General features: G+C 48.2%; 6 protein-coding genes across 6 annotated transcripts; 5 read left to right on the top strand and 1 right to left on the bottom strand.

The window, feature by feature from the left end:
* BGW36DRAFT_261804 (uncharacterized protein) lies at positions 1-240 on the top strand (the record flags this gene model as incomplete). Its single annotated transcript, XM_046210080.1, has 1 exon — positions 1-240. A coding segment is annotated over one exon (240 nt), but the record flags the coding sequence as incomplete, so codon positions are not given.
* A 6,854-nt stretch (positions 241-7,094) lies between these two features.
* On the top strand, positions 7,095-8,073 carry BGW36DRAFT_42277 (uncharacterized protein). The gene is made up of 2 exons (XM_046219752.1): positions 7,095-7,755; positions 7,810-8,073. Exon 1 carries the CDS (start codon positions 7,252-7,254, stop codon positions 7,729-7,731), a length of 480 nt encoding a protein of 159 aa, XP_046068130.1. The 5' UTR covers positions 7,095-7,251; the 3' UTR covers positions 7,732-7,755; positions 7,810-8,073.
* A 464-nt stretch (positions 8,074-8,537) lies between these two features.
* BGW36DRAFT_387059 (uncharacterized protein) lies at positions 8,538-9,682 on the top strand. The gene is made up of 3 exons (XM_046217067.1): positions 8,538-9,119; positions 9,170-9,443; positions 9,494-9,682. The coding sequence occupies exons 1-2, from the start codon at positions 9,039-9,041 to the stop codon at positions 9,326-9,328; spliced, it is 240 nt and encodes a 79-aa protein (XP_046068129.1). The 5' UTR covers positions 8,538-9,038; the 3' UTR covers positions 9,329-9,443; positions 9,494-9,682.
* A 1,201-nt stretch (positions 9,683-10,883) lies between these two features.
* On the top strand, positions 10,884-11,875 carry BGW36DRAFT_410630 (uncharacterized protein; the record flags this gene model as incomplete). The annotated part of the gene is made up of 4 exons (XM_046219146.1): positions 10,884-10,900; positions 10,944-11,283; positions 11,359-11,502; positions 11,675-11,875. The coding sequence occupies 4 exons, from the start codon at positions 10,884-10,886 to the stop codon at positions 11,873-11,875; spliced, it is 702 nt and encodes a 233-aa protein (XP_046068128.1).
* Positions 11,876-17,878: 6,003 nt separating this feature from the next.
* BGW36DRAFT_400219 (1,3-beta-glucanosyltransferase gel3) lies at positions 17,879-19,536 on the top strand (the record flags this gene model as incomplete). The annotated part of the gene is made up of 2 exons (XM_046218611.1): positions 17,879-18,779; positions 18,830-19,536. 2 exons carry the CDS (start codon positions 17,879-17,881, stop codon positions 19,534-19,536), a joined length of 1,608 nt encoding a protein of 535 aa, XP_046068127.1.
* Positions 19,537-20,388: 852 nt separating this feature from the next.
* On the bottom strand, positions 20,389-22,624 carry BGW36DRAFT_431357 (putative chitin synthase activator; the record flags this gene model as incomplete). The annotated part of the gene is made up of 3 exons (XM_046220971.1): positions 20,389-20,426; positions 20,487-20,711; positions 20,767-22,624. The coding sequence occupies 3 exons, from the start codon at positions 22,622-22,624 to the stop codon at positions 20,389-20,391; spliced, it is 2,121 nt and encodes a 706-aa protein (XP_046068126.1).
* Positions 22,625-24,445: the final 1,821 nt, after the last annotated feature.

Here is a 24,445-nt window from a genome sequence, read left to right as displayed (position 1 = left end):
TCCAACTCACAAAATACCCACTCCCCCGTCGAATCCATGCTCAATCCCACGATAAACCACTGGGTTCGGCCTACCTCAACCAACCAGGGCATCCGCCGCAACGCAGCTGGCCGTGGCCTCTTCTCCGGGCTGCAAGATGTCAAGCACTACAACGTCGAGGGCGGATGGGCGCATCGACAGGTTGTCGAGGAGCAGAAGCGCGAGCAAGGTCAGAGTGGGTTTTGGGGCTGGTGGTTTGGGCGGTGAGAATGTGACTTTGATAGACTTTGATCTCGTACAGGTAAGGAGTGCCTATTGTCCTGTTGCAATGTGATTGTAGAATGGACAAAGCTGATTGATATAGAACGGTGTTATATTTTGGATATTATTGGGGATGGAACGAATGGAGGATGAAGACTAGGCTGCAGATTTCTGGCGTTGGGTGTTGGTTGGTGTTGGAATTTATTTGGGATTGATTCCTCGTATCTGATATTTCGGCGTGGGATAGGCGGACGAGCTTGTGTCCTGTATATATTTGAATTTTTAATGCAAGCATAACTCACTGTTAGTTTCAGCGCTCTGGTACTGTGATTCTGTAAGGTGTAGACGACCCTGAAACAGGGAGATGCAAGGGATGTATATTTAAACGACCGTTACCTGCCACCACTTAGTTTGAAATTCTGTCTGTTAGCAGCAAGTTCAGATGTTGAGTCAGTTAGTATTCGATTTCCTACACGCCCGACTGCCGAATGATTATGGTTTGTGATATGAGTGAGATTGTGCGGAGTCAGGGGCTAAGGTTAAGAGGCTTGCTATGTTTATGAACCATCTCCAATCCTACTTCGACGAGACGTTATTGGCCAAGAAACTGGGCAGTGGGCTGCTAAAAAAAATAAAATCATGAGTGACAGCCACATACAGACTCAGTCTCCGTCTCCTGACTGAATTCCTCTCGATCGCTGCTCCGTCGTCCGTCCAGACTCCGCAGTCGTCTCGTTAGCACAGACGATCACAGCGGATCGAGCGATCGCACGCGCGTCCATGTGAATCGTCCATAAATAAAGGAGCATGCTACCGTTCAAACTAAAATACTAGTCAAGGAGTCAGTCCAGAACGAACGATCGTCTGTCGAGAACACAGTACTATCATGGTACTATCATGGTACTATCACGTTGGTACCGCCATCGAGACCAATGCTCAGTGGCTTGGTGACTTTGTCATCCGCAGACTCGTCCGTGGACTAAGCAGGTTAGTTAAACTTTGGTAGTAATATTATTTAATACTATTACCATTGCCAATGCTACGCAGGCTGCTCCATAGTCCATTTGCGGACCGGTACGGATAGTCATTAGTAGTATTGAGCCACCTGGCATGCCAGGGCAGACAGCTCAGCCTCGCAATCGTGTTTTAATATTATGGAGTCCCAGGGGCAACGGCTGTCGAACACGTTCGTGGCCAGCTGTCGGTCTGGATGGCTCGGCGTGGCTGGGTCTCCAATGGCGACGTGAGGGGTGGGCCGTCCCCAGAACGTCGAGACTCAAACTAGTTAGCATGACCAACTCCTCAGTAGAACGCTGGACTCTGGAGGTCCGAGGATATTATTGTTGTTGATGAATGTGTCTTATGGAGATGGACCTGGCGGGGAGATCGGCGGTGGCGTCTGTTCTTTTTCTGTGCTTCTTTAAGGTGGGAAGGTTGCGTACACAAAGGAAAGGGACCCGGCAGAAGCGAGAGTCGACATGGGTGTGATGAGCGATCGTAGCCACAGAAGAAGATCATCTGCAAATGATATCAAGCAGGGAAGGGATTAGTAGTTGGACTAAGCCGTGAAATGGCGATGATCTCACAGTGGCAGCAAGAGGTAAGAGCAGGTGAGACACAGCAGTGGCGGAAATTAAATCCTGGGCTACGTTCCCAATGCGGCCTAGCGCCAGGCACCCTCGGCTGCGCGCGGTGGGGGCCGTCGGCCAATAAAAGTCGGCGCGTAATTATATATAGCAGCATCCGTTGTTTCTCATTTGCGATGACGGGCAGGTCAGCTGGGATGATGCGGTGAGAGCTATTAAAGAGTGAATGACAGGATGATATCGACCATGGAAACTGCAAGCATAATCATCTTGGGTAATTACTAAAGACGTCCAGCCAGATGGTGAAGTTATACAGAGAGTTGCGAATGCACGTAAAAATAAGAAAGCGAAAGCCAATCAGACGCCGCGCGTGCCTGGGCCGGCGCTGGGGCGGGCAGCCCCAGCCAGTCAGGAGCCTCACTTGCTCCACCGCCCCCGCCGCAGCGGGCAGTAGACTCGACCAGCGCACACTAACAGCCTTTAGGCAGGCCTAGCAGGCGCCGTCCAGCGCCTAACAAGGCCTGCAGCGAATCCGCAGCCGCTGCGAAATTGGATGCGCCGGCTAGGCTCCCATAACGGGCAGTGACTGGCCGCTGCCCCCCTGAGCCCTGCCGGCGCCTCCCCAGTCCCACGCTGGCTGCTACTCTTATTTCCCTCACTTGCTGCTGTTTCTTCTCCTTCCTTGTTCTTTCTCTCCTCTTCATCTATCATCATCACAGTCCTCCTTTGACCACCGCTTCACTCGTTTAGCGGGCATTCCTTTCCGTCAGGAATTTTTCTAACGCTGCCTCTCGAGGCCATCTCTCGTATATCGCGTCCTTCCTCTCGAGCAATATATCAAAATGAAGGCCGCTTTCTTTACCGCCGCGGCAGCCCTCGCCGGGTCTGTCATGGCCAACGAACTCCGCCGTGGACACGCTCACGGTCATGCTGCTCTCCACCACCGTGGACTCGAGACTCCCGCCACATGCGGTTGCACCACCAGTGTCGTCACCTACTGGGGTTCCCCAACCGGTGAGTATTAGGATGGAGAACTTAGCACAGAAGAATTGAAATACTGACGATCCAGTGATCCCATTCTCTGCGGCGCCAACCACCACCTCGACCACCACCACAACCCTCAAGTCCACCAGCTACGCAACCGTGACTGTCCAGGCTTCATCCTCCATCCCGGTACCATCGGTCCCGGCCTCGACCTACACCCCGCCGCTGCCCACTAGCTCCATCACCGTTTTCCCTACCCCTGGTACCTACACGCTTCCGGCCACCACCATTACCGTGACCTCGGACACTTATGTCTGTGGTGCTACCTCGGCCACCGTCCCCAGTGGTACTCACACCGTCGGTGGTGTCACCACTATCGTTGAGCATTCCACCACTGTGACCTGCCCATACGCCACCGTCAAGCCCTCCGGCTCTACTGTCACCAGCGTGATCGAGACCACCACTTACTGGTGCCCAAGCGCCGGTACCTACACCATTGCTCCTACCACCACTTATGTTCCCACGAGCACTGTCCTGGTCTGGCCCACTCCCGCCGCCATCACCTCTGGTACCTACACCGCCCCTGAACAGACCGTCACTGTGACCGAACACTCGTTCACCTACACCTGCCCCGCTGCCACTGGCTTGAGCTCCAGCACTGTTGCGCCTGCACCTGCACCTGCTCAACCAACTACCACCGCTGTTGCTGCTGCCGCACCCACCTCCGTCGCCAGCTCCGTCCCCAGCTCTGCCCCTGCTCCCTCTAGCACCATCACCTCTGGATCCACCGGTGGTTCTTCTCTTGGACAGGTCGAGAACTACGCTATCACCTACACTGGTTACTCTGGTGACACCGGTGCTTGCTTGACCTCTGGTGAGGTCAAGGTTCAACTCGCAACCATCAAGGCTGCCGGTTTCCATGCTATCCGCATGTACTCCACTGACTGCAACCAGCTCGAGACTGTCGCCACCCAGGCTATTGAGATGGGTCTCAATGTTATCCTAGGAGTCTTCATCAGCAATGCTGGTGTCAGCTCCGGTAACGAGCAGGTTTCTGATATTGTCAACTGGGGTAAGTCTTCGGGCTGGAAGGGCGTTGAATTCATTGTCCTCGACAACGAAGCCCTCTTGGACGGATACACCACCGCTTCCGAGCTCGCTGGCTTTGTCTCCTCCGCCAGCCAGACTATCAAGTCTGCTGGTTACTCTGGCCAGTTTACCATCTCCGAGCCCCTCAACGTGTGGCAAGAGAGTGGTGCTACTCTTTGCGGTGCTGTCGACTTTGTCTCCGCTAACGTCCAGGCCTTCTTCAACGGTGGCATCACTGCTGCCAACGCCGGTTCTTTTGTTGCCCAGGAAGTTGATCTCCTGAAGAAGATTTGCTCTGGCAAGGGTGACGTCGTCTTCGTCGGTGAGTCTGGTTGGCCACATGCTGGTGACACCAATGGTGCTGCCATTCCTGGTGTCATCGAGCAATCCCAAGCCATGGACTCCATCCGCAAGGAATGCGGTACCTACACCGCCCAGTTCTCTTTCTCGAGCGACAAGTGGAAGTCCCCTGGTACCCTCGGCGTCGAGCAATTCTGGGGTCTTACCAGCTTCTTAGAGTCTCTGCTGTAAGCGCGCGGTCTTGTAGAAACACAAAAGTGAAACCCGCAACCCCATTCTTTGTACGCGTCGACACAAAGCGTGGGAATGATATCCAGGCGGCGTTGAGAATACCTTGGTTTATTTTTATTCATGCAACTCGTCCAGCTTCTTCAATTCCTTGTCTTTAATACTTTGGGGTGCTTACCCGACCTTGTTTCGAATATAAAGTCTATGTAGGGCGAGTTGGTTCGTGTTACGATTGTCGGTTTCAATGTTCTGTAACTATTAACTTTCTATTAACGTTGATGTTTTGACTTCTAAATCATAGCCTATGCCTTGTATCGTATGGATTTAGTTGGCGATCAACACAACCGTAATTTATCGCCGTCCCATATCCTTTGTAACTAAGCTAGCTAGTAAAATCGAACATTACAGTGCGTGTAGTGACTCTACATTGTACCTATGTATGCTAATATTTTTAATAATACATCAAGTACCTCGATCCACATATTTGCCTGATTCGATATGCCAGAGTGAGTAATTGTAGCAAACACGACCGAGCCGTTTCATCCAATTACATCAATTCTTAAGAGTAGTATACTCGACCTATCACCTCCCAAACCCCGCTCACAAATGTCTCAATTGACATGTAACATCAAACACCTAACAACATTGAACCGCCGGTGATAATATTCATGTCCATCCCCGCTGTAACTCCCCACATACGCCATACATTACATACCCAGAATCCTGCACGCGGTTAACGACATCGACTTGTTGTTTTCTTTTTGTTCTTCTGACCGGCCTCCTTTTGGATCACCGATGCTATCATCGCCGCCATTTCAATTTCAACTGAGTGGAGACATGGGTACACCGCAAACGATATGAAGGGAATTCTATGGTCATGAGATTGGTGTGGTAGGTGGGACAAAGACTTGCCTTCCCTGCGGTTTGTTTGGTGGAGGGAGCGTGAGGAATTGTGGATAAAAGGGTTGGCTCTTGTCTTGAATCTTTTCTCCTTCTCCTCCTCCTCCTCCTCCTCCTCTTCTTCTTCTTCTTCATAGACATGGAGTTTTTGTTGTTGTACACTTTCTTTTTATTTCAATGGTTAGTCGTTGTATATCTCCTTTAGGTGGGATGGAGGCATGCCCTTATTCATTCGTCCATGGGTTCTCTGTATCCAAGTAATCCGCAATCGGAAACACCCTCCGAAATGCGGTGATGTTTTCTTATTATGGCCAAGGAGCTTCTTCTTGACCCCAGTCCCAAGCAAAGGATTGGGAGACCAGTCGTTTCATTGCTGGCGCACTTTGCTGCATCTACTGCGATGAATCAGACTACCAGAAGTCTCTGTCTGTTCGTGCTCGATTCTTCGGCGAATCATGAAGATTCACCATCTTCTCCAATATCTTCAAACTCATCCAAAAGGATGCGTCAGACAGCCGTCGGATACGTTTTAATAAACGCCTCGCTCTCAGCACTAAAGGGGGGAAAGAATCCGAAGACCCCTAAAGCTTATCACTCTTGAGCAAAAGGAAATCGCCCGGCGATAGAAAGTATGTCGACCTCTCCCATGGTCATGCATCTAGTCGATATGGAGTACCCAATTCTCCGTTCAAGTTTAAGGATCCAATAATGAAAGGATGCAGAGATTATTGCCTTAGTCGTGGAGCCAAAAGGAAATTAGCGTCGGCCGAGATGATCTCCCCTTACTCAATTGTCCACCTCAAGCGCGCCTTTTGAGAGCGTTGAACAGTCACTTGATTCGCTACATATGCGCTGACCATCCGATATCAACGAAATTCTGATCCAAATCCGCGGACAGGTTGATTTAGCTAGTGCTTCATGTCAAGGACCTACAGGCAACCATGCGTCCGTCTCTCGGACCACTGGGGGGGGAAGGTTGTTGCTGCGCTATGCAAATGGCATGATAAGGATAGCCATCACTCTCACTCTCTGAATTTTCACCCATCACCTGTCATTGTATTATATTTTCTACCTTATTAGCTTTCTCAACCTCGGCTCTGTTTCTCTTGTTGTGGATTCTCCTAGGATTTTCATATTTCCCAGTCTTGTTAACTCCAGTATTGTAGCCCCTTTTTTGTTAATTCGAGCAGACTGCTCGGATCCCCTAATACGAACACACCATGGAGGAAACTATTAGGAACATCCAGACACAGCTGTTAGATCAAGACAAGTATTACGCTACTTTGATGGAGGTAGCTCAGGGTGCCCTACAACCTCAACGTCTCGGCTTTCAAGGTAGCCATCAACAACACTGCAATGACGGGAACAGAGCTTTATCCTTGCGATTCTTTTTTAGTATGGCAACAAAGCAGGATGCAAAACGGTTTAATCAGATGGATGAGGAGATGTTTAGCATTTATTGCGCCTTCTACAAACTGTCCGACGATAATAGGGCGCGCGACCCCGATATCCCCGTGGAGATTGACGGGTTACACCGACATCTAAGACCTTATCAGGCCTTTTCCGATTTGTGGATACTTCTGAGAAGGGAGATGGAAAGCATCATCTAGAGGATTTAGACTCATAAGAACACTTTGCGACTAGCAAAGATTGGTCTATCCAATGGTCTTATATCGGTACTTATAGGCAACTGAGTAAGAGAGTTCTACCTAACGTTTCCCAAACAGGGTCGCCTTACACTTCCAGTTAGCCACAGCGTGATATAGACAGTGAGGTATGCGGAGATTCAGAAAATGTGCGACGTCGCGGTAACCCTAACCCACCGGAGACTTGTGAGGAATCGAGTAGTGGTCGTTGCTCTGACGCAGAGAAGAGCAGCCAAAACAGCGCTATATCTAGGGTTCCGAACTTTCATAACAACGACATGGCTAGTGCCCGTCAGTTTTACTATATACCGCATATTAACATATTTCTGAGAGTCACAGCTTGTCTACTCTGTGTCCTTCTGCAGATAGTCACGATCATCCTGACGCCCTCTCTCTTATCCTGGACCTATTTTCCAGGTCGCCCCCTTCCAAGCACAGTGTATTGTGCGCATACTCTATGGAATTCATATCCACTTCACCCCTCTTTTCCAGGCCGCCCCTTCCAACCCCAGCTACGCCGGCATATCACCACCATGACCGCAATAGGAGACGATGAGTACCCGGCCTTTCTGGTCGAGGTACCCATCGGAACCATAGGGATCAGTCAGGACGGTTGGGGAGCTTATTTTGACCGCTACCACATGACTATAATGGGCCAGCCGTCGACACTCAGGACCAGGATGTATTTGACATCACCGACTCAGAAAAAGGCTGAAGACTCATCGATTTTCGGATCAGCCGTTTTATGGGCGCATTAACTGACTATCAAGCTACCGCGACCGGTAACTATATGTCTCCTGTTGTTGTATTACCTTGAATCACTAATGTCATATTAGGTCCTCGGTAAAGAAAGTATCATGTCAAGAGACAACCATTATATAATTATGTCGACAAAGTTACCTAGAGTGATCTAATCGACCTACCCCTCAACATTGACGGATACCAGAAATGCACAGTCAATGTTAGCGCTAAGATGATGGGTCACCCCAAAGCCAACGATGTCCTGCGTGTGGGGTTGATTCAAGCTGTCTGGCACCTCCTGAACCCCACCGACACTCGGGACTCTGTCGATGCCTTGGAGTTTGTTAGAATGTTGAAAATCCTGCATGAACGGCGATGAATTATCAGCATGGACTGGATACTGCCATCTTTGATCAATCTGGAGTCTTCGCTAGCTATATCATGTCGTTCTAGGTGAGGAATACATCGCGATGGCACCTCCACAGCGCGAACAGGTAGTCGTGGGAACTATCAAACTCTGCGCTGCGAACTCCTAGAAATTCTCGGATTCGTGAAACAAACCATTTCCAACAGATTACGTCTTTACACTGAACTATTTATAGATATTGTTGCGGGAGAAGCGATCAACCACCTGACTGTTTGTGTCTCATGAAAACCCGCCATGTTCAAGGTTTCTCCTACTGTGTATCACAACTGGCTGGGCAAAGTTGGTGATGATATCCGTGGTGTAACGTATGATGCTAAGCAAGTTTTGCCTTGATAGACCATCTAGGATGGATGGGAGATTTGGCCACCCAACTGGAAATTGCTTCCGATTTACTCAAACCATTACTGAATGGTTTGCTGGACAAAGGGAGATATTATTTCCAACACCTCAATCTCAAGCTGTGAAGATGTGACTAAAAATCTTGGATCAATTGTCTCAAACTCGAGACTTGAGGCGGATAAACTCATGGGTCCAATCCCTTTTCTTGATTACCCAGTGGAAGAGGCAGGAATACGAAAGGACGTTGTCTGACAGAAGTGTTTCGACCAGCTGCGAGGTTACCTACGAGACCGACAAAAGAAACACACATGAAAACATAAAGACATCTCCTGATTTTCTATATAAGCCTGCTGAGTGATGCAATGCTGATCACATTCAGGTGTCAAGTGGTCAACGAGATCATCTAATGACGATATATTGAGTTGGTCTTTCCCATTTCTTCTTTCTTCTACCAACAAAAATTGCTGGTATCGAGCAGTAAAGAAGTATATTAATTCCAGTCATGATCTTTCTCGTGTTATATTAATATGTTGGAGATTGGACCTCTGACCCTGCAATATGATTGCTGGTACGTTGGGCTTTATAATGTTTTTCTCAAACACGATCCTTCCTGCAGGACGTGGATGTGGCCGCGAAACTGTGCGTATATGATATTCTCCTAGAAGTCTTCATGTTGACGTTGAGACCAGGTTGTAACTTCACCTATAACCCCTCTCGTTACTCCTCCTATGCTGTCTCCCCTTACAGGGTTCATCCCTGCAACAGATCGAACCGTGTCAAGAGACGGACAGTCAATCTTTCTTCTTTTTAGACAAGGACTGCCGCCCGTTCATTACGGCAGAGGCTAGATTCGAGATCCCTCTACCCCCGGAGATGCCCTTGTACATTCCGTCCAGCCTAGGACATATCCACACTACAACAAAGCTGATAATCAATATTTGCAGAAGGCCGTCTGGCATAGCGGTAAGTCATCCCATTAAGACAGTGTTTAAGGTCTCTAATGTGGTCGACAGTTGACTCCTTTTGTCTAGCTTGTCACAAAGCAGCTACGTTGGTGTTAAAATATCTTTAACAAAACTCATATTCGGCCTTCCTTAACGCCTACCTGTATTATTGAAATTACGCTTGCAGGCGCAAATGGCGATTAGCTTGTTCAACCAATCCCTTCTCGTCGCTTACGCAGAGATTCTCCTTCTTAGCCTGGCATGGCTGCTTCCCCAGTTTTTGCCACTGTTGCTGAGAGATGTGATTACATAAACGAATAACCTGGAGCTGTATACAAGCACGAAAATCCTCCAAGGAATCCAAGAAGCATTAATTGCTCCAAATTGAACGCTCCGAAGCTTTTTATACTGATCACAAACCTCTTGCGGCTTTCTCGTGTCTTAACAACCGCCGTTCGTTTTCGAGACTAGGATTTGCGGGAGCAGATGTGAAGACTCTGGTACGAGAAACAGGCTCACGACGAATTGATGCGACAATGGAGGACGAGGATGGAAGAATGGATTTCGATCTAAGAGCGGTATATTTTCTCGTCCCTTCCAACATAGGCGAGAAACTTATCATTCACCTATAATGGGCGCGTTTGAATCTGACGCTACTAAAAAGCACCAGGTGAGAAAACGCAAAACAGAGTTGCAACAATATTATATTTCTTCCAAATACTCGTTACCCAGAGAAGCTCTGGCTATGGCATATCCCAATTGCCGCTCGAGTACGTTAAGAGTGCCAAATCATCAGCCACCTCACCACAACTCCAACCAATACCCAAGCCGACAAATCTCGAAGCGGATGACCTAGAACTAAGTCGGGAGCAACAAAATGATCGTGGGAGCTGGGATGCTTCGTTTTTCTCAGAAAAACCATAGAGCAATCAAGAGCTAAAGGACCGCATCCCTCCAGCCTTGGACGGACTTGAAACAGAACAATACTCAACATGTAATGATCAATCGCAATATTACGGATAAGAAGTATCAAATCCGTGGAATCCAGGCCTTTGAGGGTGAAATGGAATTGGTGTGGAGGATTGCAAATCCCTCTTTGCGGACAGAGTACGCCAATGCCAAAAAGAACATTAGTATCTGGAAGGGATGGGGAAAGCGAAAGTTACAGGATCTAAAGGCATTAGGCCAAAACGATAAGGATATTACTGAGAGTATTCTATAAGATCAGCAGTTGCAAGACACAGGACTTTGAAAGGCGATATGGAGTTTTATGCAAGGAGTTTACAAGCAATATAAACACCACGATGTCGACTTAACAACCTCAGTGTTTGAACAGATATCAGTAACCGTCAATTCTATTTTCTCTCAGTTTCCTGGTCAACGATTCCAAGGCAAAGACGCCGACGACTTCTACCAAAACAAAGCCTTTCCTTCACTTTAGGAGCAATTCCATTCCATGATGTCTTCAGGAACAGGGTCGAGCTCTCTAACATTGGCTACAGTTGAACTCTTTTATCAGCCCAATTCCAGATCGGGGCACTCCTCGCAATGAATGGGATCGCCAACCCCCAACCCCCATCTCCGTAGCGGACTGGGCTCAGGGACCATTTGTCGAGCAGCCCAACGACACCTACTACAATACCGGGGCAAGAGGCAATGGAGTGGTGGTTCCAGGTCTACCGCCTTGGATCGGTCAACAGGGGCTCAGCGGGCGCGAACGCTCATGGATACGTGAACCAATTTTGCGATCGGTCGATTACGGTTACTTGGCAACACCGGGCGAGTTGGCCAGAAGAACTCAGCTCCGCGAGGCAATCCTGGTTACCAGGGCTGGGCGACAGCCTCCTGTGGTGAGGAATGTACGCTGAGGGCAAGATGTATGTGGAGTTCCAGTCAACTGTGTTCTAAAGGATACTCTTTTTGCGGACTTAAAGCACTGGATGGAGACGCTATCCAAATCAGAATTCGAAATACAATCGATGATGTCGGTCAGTAAATCGCTGACGTCTACGACCGAACTAAAGACCACGCCGAACAGTCTCTCTCTAGAGTTTCGGGAGACTTTTCAAGAGATTGCAGTAAGTTTCATCCTCAACCTCTTCACTTCCAGAATCCTACTAACACATCTAGTCCAAATAGAAGCTTGAAAGCTGCGCCACATTACATATTACCCTTGCCGTGCGATATATCGGCATAGCAGGCGGTCATCGAGACTCTGTGTTCATCTTTTGACTTCATAATTTCCTGTAGGTCGTACAGATTAGAGTGAGCTTCATCTCCAAACTGGCTCAGCGAAAGAACAAGACCTTGACTGAAGCAACAGCGGAAAAGGTCACACTGTATCAGACGATCCAAGACATCCATTACATGGTACGAAATGAGAAGGCGACTGCGACTGACGTATACGGGGAGGACGAGTTGAAGGCATCCAGCTTGCTATATCGTTACTAACATACTCCGCAGCGTCAACATGCCAATACAAGTCCAATGCCCTTGCACGTTTGCAATCACTGGGTCATGGCATGACGAAAAGCAATCATATCTTTGATCATCTACGCGACTGCCTCGGTAGTTGGCTGAAGAAGCGTAATGTCGACCTCAGTATCAAGAGCATTACCTAAAACAACTTAGCTGCAGACCTACTCAACCTACGAATAGCAGAAGATTGAGGCCACACAGCTTAATATAAATGAATATGACTAGCTCTTATGGAAGCTCGCTCCGACAAGATGTTCCACCATGCTTCTAAAATGTATGGACTTATCTACCAATGTGATCACCTTCGCTAACGATTTAACATTATTACACCGTGTCAGCAATCAAGGGGGTGAGGTAAGAAAAATGAGAAAGCCAGATCCAGAGAGTGTAGTTAGTGGCATCTGGAATGCTATTTCGCAGTTTCATTTCTCAATCCGAGATGGGTACATCGTGCAGGTTGATATCAAAATCATCATCTGCTTCGCCAATTTTCACGTTTTTCAGAGCACCACAATCGGTCATATCTATTTTTCTTGGTGCAAAGCAAAGCACCAAAGCGTGAAACTCAGGCCAGTGGGTGGCGGCCTTGCAATCATGCAGGGTCGCAACCCACAGAATTTAGGTCAGCCTCCCAGTCGACTCCAACCTATCCTCCTCGGGCATTCATACGACCACATTAAATAGATCAATCTATTTAATTTCCTCCCGGCCAATTGGGACCGTGCCACACTTTGAAATCAGCTGGATCTCAATACGGAACGACAGCTGCCGTGAACGCTGTAAAAAACACTCCACAAATTACGCTGATTCAGGAGCCTGCAGAGACTGAAAAGGCCATACTTACTTCTATGTTGAATTTCCATTCATTAAACAGCACTCACCATTGACAGGCGCCAGACTACGGGTCAAGTTCATTACAGCCGCCAACAACAATACTGATACAAACACCGAAACCGCCGATCTAGTTATCCGTGCTCATACCACTAAGGCATTAGGACCGAGGAAATATTGGGTCGCTCAAGTCGATACCATCTAGGATGCAAGGCGGACGTGGTCATTGCCAATTTCCCATCCACTGCGGCTGTTGGTTTCATGAACACGGGACGCTCTCCTGGCTCGCTGCGACACGGCCCCCGACCCGGTACCGCACCCTGATGAAGAAAATGAGCGTCGACAGTCCCGACCTGGCGCGCATAGAGGCTCTTTACAATGCTCTTCTCAAGAGTCTGGTGTGGTCAAAATATCCTCAGTATGTCAGCATAAGATCTCTCTATCATTTAAGCACCTTTTATCACTCCTCTTCGTCCTTCATCATCTGTCCTATCGTACGTATAGATTATGCTAATCCCTATTCTAGAAACTGAAAGAGTCGTCGGTTTAATCAAAATCCCAGGCCTCCTTCCATGGTGCTAGCAAAATGGCCAGCGATCATCATCTTAAAGAAGATAATGATAGTGATGAGAAGCCGTTCAATAAGACATATTAACTGTCATCTTATGAGTGGCTCGCGTATAAGGATGAGAACGTGGTAGAAACCAAAAAGGCGGGTCTTAAGTATTATTAACAGATTATTCCATCCAGGCCTAGTTCGTCCTTGAGGAACAAAGATATACCTGTGGTGGCACTCTCTGAGAAGTGAAAGATGCTTAAGGTAGAGATGTGGATCAGATATCTGGACAACATCATCTAATGAATAGATATTGATGGACCCTTGATCATCAATATATTCCGGCAAAAATATCTCAACTACTTCAACACCCTCCTGGAAGCCATTCCCGAAGACTAGTTTGATGAAGAGTTAGAGACCACACCAAGCCCAGACATCTATTAGTAACCCGAGTCCATCGGACTCATACTACATCCAATTCTCCAACTCTGTGCGACCAAGCGCTCGATCTCGTCCCAGATCTCTCTCGAAACCAACGATCCCGCCAGTAAGCAGATTGTCCAATGCATTCCCGTCACGATCAGACGGGAGATTGTCTGCACTATGCCCCTCTGTGAACGAGTGCAGTACAACCGGGACGCTCTATCCCGCGACTAGTGTTATAAGAGGCTCGAGGGAGCAGGAGATCGAATGCTGACTGATCACTTGTCGCTCGTGCTTCTCTAGGAAATTGAAGCAGTGATCCAATCAATTATGGAAAGGACAGCATGGAGACACACAGACCCAAACAAAATGGCGGTCCTGTGGTGAAGTTTAAAAATAAAAACTCGATCTTGAGTGCCCTGGTGCCTCCGATGGCTCTTGCCAACTGTGAGATAATAAGTCACCACGTGGTTTCAGCTGGGCGATGGCACCAATAAAACCGTTCCAACCCCTCCATGGCTATCCAACCTGGATGATAGCGCCGCAAAACATGTGGAAATCCACCTCTACTGGTTGTATGTAAATCCTTACGGCACTGCCCACACCCCGACATAAATCTCTTCAACGGCTGCTCCTTTGGATGCCAGACCGCATCTATCAATCGAGTCCGTGCTCAGCTCCGCTATACAGATCGAGTGAATCTCCTAGTGCGAATGGATAGCCTGAACCGACTACAAGACGAAGTCCTCAACGCCTGGGTAGATGAGGATGAGCGCCCAGGCTGTCCTGACGCCGACGCATATCAACCATAACCAACTCCTTCTCCAAGTGACCATTCTGAAGGTAATCATTCTAGATGGAAAGTCTTTGTTATCATCCAGCAAATATTTCGAAAAGGATCTTTCAACTTGAAACCAACCCCGCTTCAAGAGCTCCTTTATAAACTCAGCCGAGTGCAGCGAATGGGAGAATTGTACGAAAATGGCCAATATTTGAAACCTTCACTGTTCCAGCACCTTATTTCCTGTGGCTTCTCCACTCCATTTCTCTCTCAATAACTCCCAATGTTACCTGAGATTTCCAGGATTGTGAATTGGTCATCTTACTAGGACAAACCTGAACACTATCTTATATGAACGAGTGACCTTGATATACATGCAATTCCAGTGCGAGCTACGGCCGGAAAAAGGCATTTTCTGTTTCATAAGGATCGGTCGCGCGGCAATTGACTACGGAATGTACGCTCCTCAGCCGCAATAGAAGTCAAAAGCTTGCCTATTGTTGAGCTGCTGGTAGACATAGCAGGCGTCCACACAAACAAGGTTATTTACCATTCAAATGTTGACTTATGTACACTTAAGCATAAAGATGGATTATCTTCGACAATTACCAAAACAGGCTGGATTTATTTGAAAAGCAGAAGAGCATTTATATTGACGAGGGAACCTTCGTCCCAAATACCATCATGTTGAGGCTTACATGCGGCTTTCTATCCTCATGTTTCTACAAAATCTGCTCACTATAATTACCGGACATGACCAAACACATTGTGCTGTATATGGTGCAGGAATTCTTGGCACCCGCCAAACTGAGAGAGAACTTGATGAGTGATGAACAAATCCAAGATCGTCCTGCATGTTCCAACCTCGATTTTGATTTCGAGAAATATCTTAAAAACTTCAGCTTGAAAATACGTCTAGTGATTAACCTCCTAACATATCTGCTTAATTCATGGGATTTCTGAAATACATCTCACCTTGCATTCGAATCCTTCCATCCACTCGATACATATTCCTCCTCTTCTATCAGAAGCCTTGAAGAAAGGATTATTAGAAAGAATGAATCGATACAAAGATTAATGAGATGCTCCTTCAAAGTCTATTTGAAGGGACCAAATATCCGATAGGATTGGGGTTCGAATGGTCATGGGAAACAGGAGTTATGGATCAACTTACAGGAATCTCATTTGTTTAGGGATTGTGGATCGAAGGAATTTTTAATTTATCTCACCCATGCGGGCGAGCACTAGACTAGACATTCGGACTTATCTGAGTAGTTAGTTAGAGAGGCACTTGATAGAACACAATTCAACACTCTCATAAGCGTCCATAATAAATTCTCCAGCTATCAATGCCTCAAAAATAAGCGCTATGAAGCATATGAAAACAAAGAATATTGTGAGAACACAACCATGTGAGATTCTAGCGGTTCAGGGTGCTGCCTGAACGCTCAGGCAGTAGTCAGCTGACCGCCACCATTTGCGCACAGTCAAAGCACGAAAGGAAAACAGGTCTTTCGGTCAAGAGAGGATGACAAATGGCACACATCAAGTAACAAGAGTGATTACAAGTTTGACAAGCCAAGCAAGTCTGTTAATAAGAAGAACAATGCGGATAGCTTTTGATTAGTGGTGAAATTGTAAAATGATAAGATTTATGCACAAAACGGACGTACACAATTAGTTCTTATCTCTTCCCTAGTAGGATGAATTATTTTCCATGATAAACCTGGTGAAAAATGGCAACTGGTGTCGTCTGTATTCAAGAATAGAAGATGCTTTTCTCAGCCATGCTCCTGTTACCTGGCCTGTGTCCACCGTAGAGAAATATTGCCCGAGATAATGTCTAATATGTACATAAATATTTGGGTAAGGGCCTGAGACTCTAAATGCGTTTTGAATGAAATAAAGAAAGCAATATCAGTATGTTAAACAAACTCGTACTGATTGACTGGTTGACATCAATTGATATCCGAATTGACTCGGTACGGGCATTAAAAACACCGAGGTTTGGCCTCTTACACGTAAAACTGTGCTCCGAGATACTTGTAGGGAGCAGTTTCGATTTTTCACATTTGCTCCATATCCCAACAGGGTAAAGCAATGATTTACGAGTAAATCTTGTCGATGAAGGGACTGTGAGTGTTTTAAATTTTCGATGACAAGCTTTGAGGACTGAGTTGGGACGAGTCTTCTATTTGGCCGACCGCAGACGCAAGAAGGTAGTTCCTACAATAGTGAAAGGAAACCCCCACTAAGAACGCGTAATTGCAGATCACGCCTCGATATGCACTAACGTCTATTGGAAGCCGACCTAGTCAGACGCCATCTTTATTTTGGTAGCGGAATGGTTGCAGGATAAGCCGTAGGGGAGTAAATCTGTGGATGTTAGGAAAGCAGATCAATAGGCTGATGTCATTGGTTCCGACCGTGCGAAAAGGCAGGCCGCCGCAGCCAATGGTGGAGGCAGCTGGACAGGGTCCGGCAGCCCACCGGACGATCAAACACGGGGGCGAATAGCGATCGGCGGCCGTCCAAGGCAAGGAACCCACTGACCCGCTAAGGAAAGACCCAGTGTGGGGACGCCTCAGTGGGCCGCTTCCAGGAGTCACCCAGTGGGAGGCCGGAAAAGCTGCCAGTTCCGACGCACAACAGTTTGAGACAGCGCCAGACGAGAACTATTGCGGCTAGCCATTGCTTAACTGCAGCCATTGGAGGGGGAACGGCCAATGGCGGCTGTGTGGGTCGACGACTGTCCCTACATCGGCGGTATCAGATGCAACAAGTCATCTGTCATCATGTCTCATGGTGTCCACAACTACATGTCGCAGTTCGCACTACACTCTGTTGTGGATGCGCAATGATTATAGTTGGCATATGTTCTACAGGTATGTAACCGTCCTAAAGCTCGGTATCAATCCAGATTCCTGGTCAGGTATATGTATCTTTGTTGCGTGAATACTAAAATGAATGTGAATCTCTTATTTCCCGTGTCCTGGTTCCTGCAGGCCCCACTGCGCCGGGGCCAGTCAGGCGGGTTCCATGCAGTCCCACCTGCAAGCCTGCCAGTCAGTGCCGCAGCGTCCGCATATGCAACAACACAGCCTCGTTGTGACTGGGGCTGCCCACACATCCTTGCCGCACCCAACAGGGAAAGCAGGGAGGGAGCAGGCCCGAGGTTGCCCTTCTAGAACTCTTAATGTCTGGCCACCCTTTCGCTTTTATGAACATGTCTCCCATCCTGCTGCCTTTCTTTGCCCCATCTTCTCCTTCATCACTTCCCTTGTCTGTCTAGACATCCACTCTTTCACCAACTATTACATTACATACTAACTATTCAATATCAATTCGTCTACTATCGTTCAGCTTTGATCACTTTATTATTGACATGTTCTTCTCAACCATCACGGGCGCTGCCCTGCTAGCCGGCAGCGCGGTCGCCGCCAACCTCCCAACCATCGATATCAAGGGTTCCAAGTTCTTCTACAGCAACAACGGCACGCAGTTCTTCCTGCGCGGTGTTGCCTACCAGGAGCCCTCTCCCTCTACCAACACAAACGGCTACATCGATCCCCTGGCCACCCTCTCGTCGTGCCAGCGAGACATTCCCTACTTGCAGTCCCTGAACACAAACACCATCCGTGTCTACTCAGTCGACCCAACACAGAACCATGATGACTGCATGAATGCCTTCGCCGATGCCGACATCTATGTGCTCGTCGATTTGTCTGCTCCTAACAATGGGTCCATCAACCAAAATGACCCGCTCTGGAACACCGACCTGTACAGCCGCTACACCGCCGTCATTGACAATATGAACAAATACTCCAACTTGCTCGGATTCTTCGCTGGTAACGAGGTCATCAACTCCGCCAACACCACTGCGGCTGCCTCGTACGTCAAGGCAGTTGTGCGTGATGCCAAGGCCTATATCAAGCAGAAGAACTACCGATCCATTGGTGTTGGCTATGCTGCTGCTGACGTCTCCTCCATTCGTGTTCAGCTGGCCGACTACTTGAACTGCGGAGACGAATCCGACTCGATTGACTTCTTCGGTGACAACGTCTACGAATGGTGTGATCCTTCTACTTACACATCGTCCGGCTATGACCAGATCGTCAAGAACTTCTCTTCGTATTCCGTCCCTTACTTCTTTGCTGAATACGGTTGTCTGTCTCCAGCCAACGGTCGTACCTTCAAGAACATCCCTACCATGTACGGTGACCAGATGACTGGCGTCTTGAACGGTGGTGTTGTCTTTGAGTATTTCGAGCAGACCAACAAATTAGGTATGTTCCTTTTCCCTGTATATAATCAAATGACTAGCTAATATAACCAGGTCTGGTCACTTTGGATGGAAACAGTGTCAGCAAGCTTCCCGACTTCAAGAACTTCCAGACCGAAATCGCCACTGTCTCACCCAGTCCTACCCCCAGCTCGAAATACAGCCCTTCCAACTCTGCTGCCGCCTGCCCGACCGTTGACGCCGTCTGGGCTGCATCCTCCAATCTGCCACCCACCCCCAACGAGGACCTCTGTAACTGCATGATGAGCACATTGTCCTGCGCCGTCAAGTCCTCCTTCTCGTCCAAGTCCTTTGCTCAGCTGTACAGCCAACTAGGTGGATACAAGAACAAGGATGTGCTTGCAGGTGTTAACCACAACTCAACCTCGGGCGTTTACGGCGCATACAGCATGTGCAGCGAAATCCAAAAACTCTCGTTCGCCGTCAACGACTACTACAACGACCAGAGTGACGAGAACAAGTCGAGTGCCTGCGACTTTGGCGGTGCCGCCACCTCCACTACCTCTTCCAGCCCTTCTGGCACCTGCTCTTCTTTGCTGAATGAGGCTGCCAGCGGCACTGGCACCGTGACCTCCGCTCCCAGTGGTACTGGCGGCAGTGGCGGTGGCTCCGGCGCCGCGACCTCCAGTGGTCTCGCTATGCCCATGCACAGCCCTAGCGCTATGGTAGTCGGAGCCTGGCAGCTGGCTGCCTACGTCGCCGTTGCCGCGTTCACCGGTGCCGGTATGATTCTTCTGTAGACAGTGTCCGGAAAGCCTCTAGAATTTTAGACTAGAGAGCTATAAAAGTCGTCTACCGATTCCCTGTACTTATTATATTATTTCCTGGTGCGGCTGTGATGACTAGATCAGTTGCTGTTTGATATTTTGCTATCTGCTATTGGCCCTCCTTTTGGTTAAATGTTCATCCCGGTTTCAAATGTTTTTGTCTGTTTGTGTACACATTGAATCGGAATATATACTATATTAATACACTTCTCATCCTTATAATATCGGTCGTTATATCCAATAGATACATACCATTACTGATGAACTATAATATCATCTATTTGCCATCGGGATCAAGTTCAATGTTGTAAACTGTACTTCGTTTCCATATCAACAGTAAATACATGATCTTCCGAAACCAACCCCCAACGCCAAAACATCAGCAGCAAACGATCAAAATTATTTTAACGATCCAGACAAAGATGAAAACTCCCTCATGCATCGAATCGAGAAACGGAAACGGAAATGGGAATGGGAATGGTGATAAAATGAATTAATTATAACCATGGTATTCAAATGGTCTTGGTTGCTTGCGTCGAGGGCTCCAGAGGGGGATTGAGAGATGTGTGTATGCGTCAAGGATGGGAGGTGGTATTTTACGATATTCGTCATGGGTGCATGAGAGATCTATGGAGAAAAGAGAAGTGATTCGATGTAGAAGCTGAAAGCTGAAGGTAGAGGGGTATGGTATGTATTGGTGGATGGGGTCCGTGATTAATGTAAACGATACGATGATGCTGAAGCAAACTGTGTGACGATGCATGGAATGGATGATGATGCTGGCTCTTGGTTCGTAGTATATTCCAGCCGGTAAGTGGTATAGAACTAGAAAATGCCGAAGATTTTGGATTTAGTTTTTTCTTCTAATGAGCAATCGGTTAGTATTGTCATAGTGGAAGATGGATGGATAGAAAGAGGCATACTATTTGCTTCCGATGATGATGTGCGGTTTTTCTTTCGGGGCTTTGCGGCGGAGACTGGGTTTGCGCCATCTGCTGCTGCTTGGATTGCTGCCAGCCGGTGTTTGGCGCGCTCTTCTCCCTGATCCGCAGCTTTGACGTACCAGACATTCGCCTCCAGAGGATCGCGGTGGCAGCCGATGCCGCTCTCGGTGAAGAAGCCCACCGTGTATTGGGCTTTGGCGAGGCCTTTCGTCATGTTAGTTATAGGAGTTTAGAAACTGTAGAGTATGGGGTTACATACCTTTTTCTGCTGCCCGACGAGCCCATTCGTATGCCTCCATTTCATCCTTTTCCAAAATTGGTTCCGCACCAATGAGATACCAAGCACACAATGCTAATTGCGCCTCTGGTAGCTCCATCTGCGCCGCGGCCGTGTAGAAATGAATACTCAATGCTGGGTCAATAGGACAGTTGAGTTCGCCAAATTCGTACGCATGGCCCATTCGAAAGTTGGCCTCGCCATGGCCCAAGTCCGCAGACTTGGTATACAGCTGAGCAGCATAGCCCTCATCCTTGAAGATATCCTCTCCAAACCCTTTTTCGTGTAACAGTCCCAGCTCGTATGGGGCCGCATTGTACTGCAGGTCGGCTGCTTCGGCGGCACGTTTCAGCCATTTCAATCCTTCACGATAACGTTTCCCCAGTCCTAGGTCGCCGCCAAGGCAAGCTCGAGCAAGCCGCAGCATCGCTCCGGGATGGTTCTTAGAGGATGCTGTGCGGTAGAAGTTGGCAGCTTTTGGTCCGTCGACCCGACAGCCCCAGCCAAACTCGTTACACAGGCCCGCCCGATATGCTGCTTCTGCATGTCCATGCTTGCTAGCTGCCACGAATAGAGGCAAAGCACGTTCATAGTCCACCTTACCCTTATTGAAAAGTCCTGACGAGTACCCGTCTCCAAGGTAGTACTGTGCGAACGGATAACTACGATCTGCAAGTCGTTGCAAGATTGTCTTCGCTTCAAGCAGCAAGCGAGAACGTGTAATATCTGGCGCAACGCCTTTCTCTTTATCCACCACCACTGTGTCATCTTCCTCCTGTGCGTACATCTCCTGAATCGCGCTAATCATGAAAACCGCAAACTCATATTGAACGGCCGGGTCATTCGTTTTCTTGACGTTGGCCAAGTACATTTCAAATGTCTGTTTATGGCTCAGTAGCGATACGTTGTTCCCTACTAGCATCCGTAAATGGTCGTTGTTTTTCCCGGCTGGCGACGGCGACGGCTGAGGGTATGATGTATTTAGCAGATCAACAAACGTCGACATCGGCCGCATGTCCGGTGAGTAACCCGATGAGTGTCGAGCATGGACGTTAGGGGAGTGATTCGGCGACCGGCTTCTTAGATCTGACGTGGAAGAGTGTGCAGAAACTGGGCGCGGGATTCCTTTCCCAGGAGGCAGTAGTTGATTTGGGTTAGCAAGATATTCAGCAGAAGATGCTCCGGACTGCCGGCCGGTGGGTGAATCGCGGAAAGGGCGGTGGTGGTACTGGAGAGGGTGATAATCCATCTGTTGAGAGCTGTCTAAGCTCCCTTGAGATGAGTTAGAGTTATGGTAAGCCTTGGACACCGAATCTTGTCGGTCTGTTGACCCGTGTTTAGAGCTGTCATCCTTCTCATTGCCCATTAATGACCATGATCCAGTGCTGGCAGATGTGTGCCGATTTGCGGCTGCAATCGGGGTAATTGCAGAAACCGAATCAACTCGCGGCGGGAACTTGGGGGATGTGACATTCTCAACCGGCTCGACAATCTTCATATTGGACAGCGATTGATCGAGAACGGACGATTCGTTGCTGAAGATCTCCGAACCCTCCTCAATCACGGCACTAGACGCCTGCGGAATTGCGACCGAGCCATCGATTCGTACGGACGACAGCGGCGAGCTGTGAATATGTGCATTGCTATCGAATTGCATGGGGACATGCGGGATGGGCTTCCTCTTTACGTTTCCCAGGTTGGATGGCCCCCCTGAGAGCTCGATACTGGGAACTTCGGGGAGATCTGACTTCGGGGGAGACGGTGGGGGAGACGCGCGTAGGTACACTGGCGGCGGAGGAGAGATAGGAGGGTGGACTGGATCGACGACGGGGCTGGCCATTGGGTGTGACAAGAGAGAACAAATCAATGACGATGAATTTTAAGGGTGTTGCTTTTAATCGCTCAGGTTAAGGTTATGTCATGGAGTCGTGGAAACTTGATGACCAGGCGACGGTGGTATGGACAGGTGGAAGGGGCGAAGAAAACGAAGGAGCAACCAGATCTACACCCGGTGACGGCGGTGTTAATTGCGAATTAAATAATATGTACCGATATTATCGAGTCGACATGGAAGAGGGAGTGTTGCGGGCGGGTCGAGAGGAACTGATCATTGGCGATCGCCGGCCAAATGTTTCAAGGCGACCGAAAAAGAAAAGAGGCCTGCACAGGGACAAGTCAATATGATGGACGACTCGCATGCCAAGTGATGAAGCAGAAAGAGTAAACGAAAATCTGATGCTATCCAGGAGCCTTTGAATTGGATCCTCTTGGCGAGAGGAAGCATTTCGGGCAGGTTCGACCATTGACCATAAACAAGGGGACCCGTCTTACCTGTCAGACCTCCACCCGGTGAAACACGTCACGCAGTTCTGCTTCCCAGCATGCAATCCAGGGTCAGTCAGTAGAAAGCAATGCCCGGTGCGATAAAGAGGGGCGTGGAAGTCGAGGAAGGGAAGTTGTTTATGATGTGCGAATGTATTATTGATTGCTGCCGTTCGCAGAAGTTCCCTGGCGGGTGGGCGGTGCGGTTCAGTACGTCTGTAACCTGTAACACGTAACCCGTAACAGAGGGCAATCTTACAGCCAGCCGCCGCCAAGCGTCAAGAAGCACGAAATAATACGTACTCTGCCCAGTAGAAAGCGTCCGCAGCATTCATAACCAGAGCTGTGTATAGCCGCCCCGCTAGAAATGGTGCAGAAGCCTGAGGCATGACGGTAGTGAGACAGAAGGCTCTAATCTGACCACAGGTGGCGGTATTGCGCCTCGCCATTGGCGGCGTTATTCTAGCATATTTCACAATACAATTTAACAGTACGATGCAACCAAGATTTATTCAATAAGTTACCGATTACCACTCTGTTCAACATCAGCTCACATTCTTATATCAGACTGTGTTGCGAATAAACGCTGTCATTATTCAAATGTTGTACATCGGATATTGTTAAAAAAACTTGGATAATAATCTTCAATGTTGAGCTAAAATCGTGCCAGTAAGTCACCTTATTTCCATGTTGAGGCGAACGCCAGCTAGCAGATGTAATTATATATAATTATATAGTTATATGGAAACAAAATATGCAGTTGTGGTACAAGACACAGGGGCAGTTGACCAGAGATTATGAACACAACCTTACGACGCACAAGGATACAGGCACATTCTGCAGCAGTGCAAATTGAGGCTCTTGACGTCTTTCTTGGGATGTCTTTTAAATCAGACTGACGAGCAAAAGCATAAGCATCACGAAACATTTACCATGTATTATGTATTATCACCCCTGTTACCGGACAATGCGACCGTGTGAGACATGTTACTAGCGGGTGTGATAGCCAATCATACATCTCCATTAGCTCGGTTGGATCTCCCGTACTGGCTCACTGCCGTGACGCTAACCCCGAATAGAAAATGTAGAAGATAGCTGGCCAATGGAGTTGTGGAAAACACTAGAAGTGAGACATGGGTAGAGGTACTTACCGCTTTGGTACATACAGTCCATGTTCCTACACTTGTTTGTACTGGGTACAGATCGATAAGGGTTATCAGCAGTCACATTGTGGGTACACATTATTGAGTGTTTATTACTCCGTTGATCGTCATTACCGTGTGCATAATTGTTTTTGGATATGCTCTAGCCGCGTAACCGATACCCACAGTCTCAGCTT

Source organism: Talaromyces proteolyticus, assembly GCF_021365285.1.
Source record: "Talaromyces proteolyticus strain PMI_201 chromosome Unknown BGW36scaffold_11, whole genome shotgun sequence".
NCBI lineage: Eukaryota > Fungi > Ascomycota > Eurotiomycetes > Eurotiales > Trichocomaceae > Talaromyces > Talaromyces proteolyticus.
The sequence above is the reverse complement of the archived record's forward strand: the minus strand, read 5'-3'. Positions and strand labels throughout refer to the sequence as shown.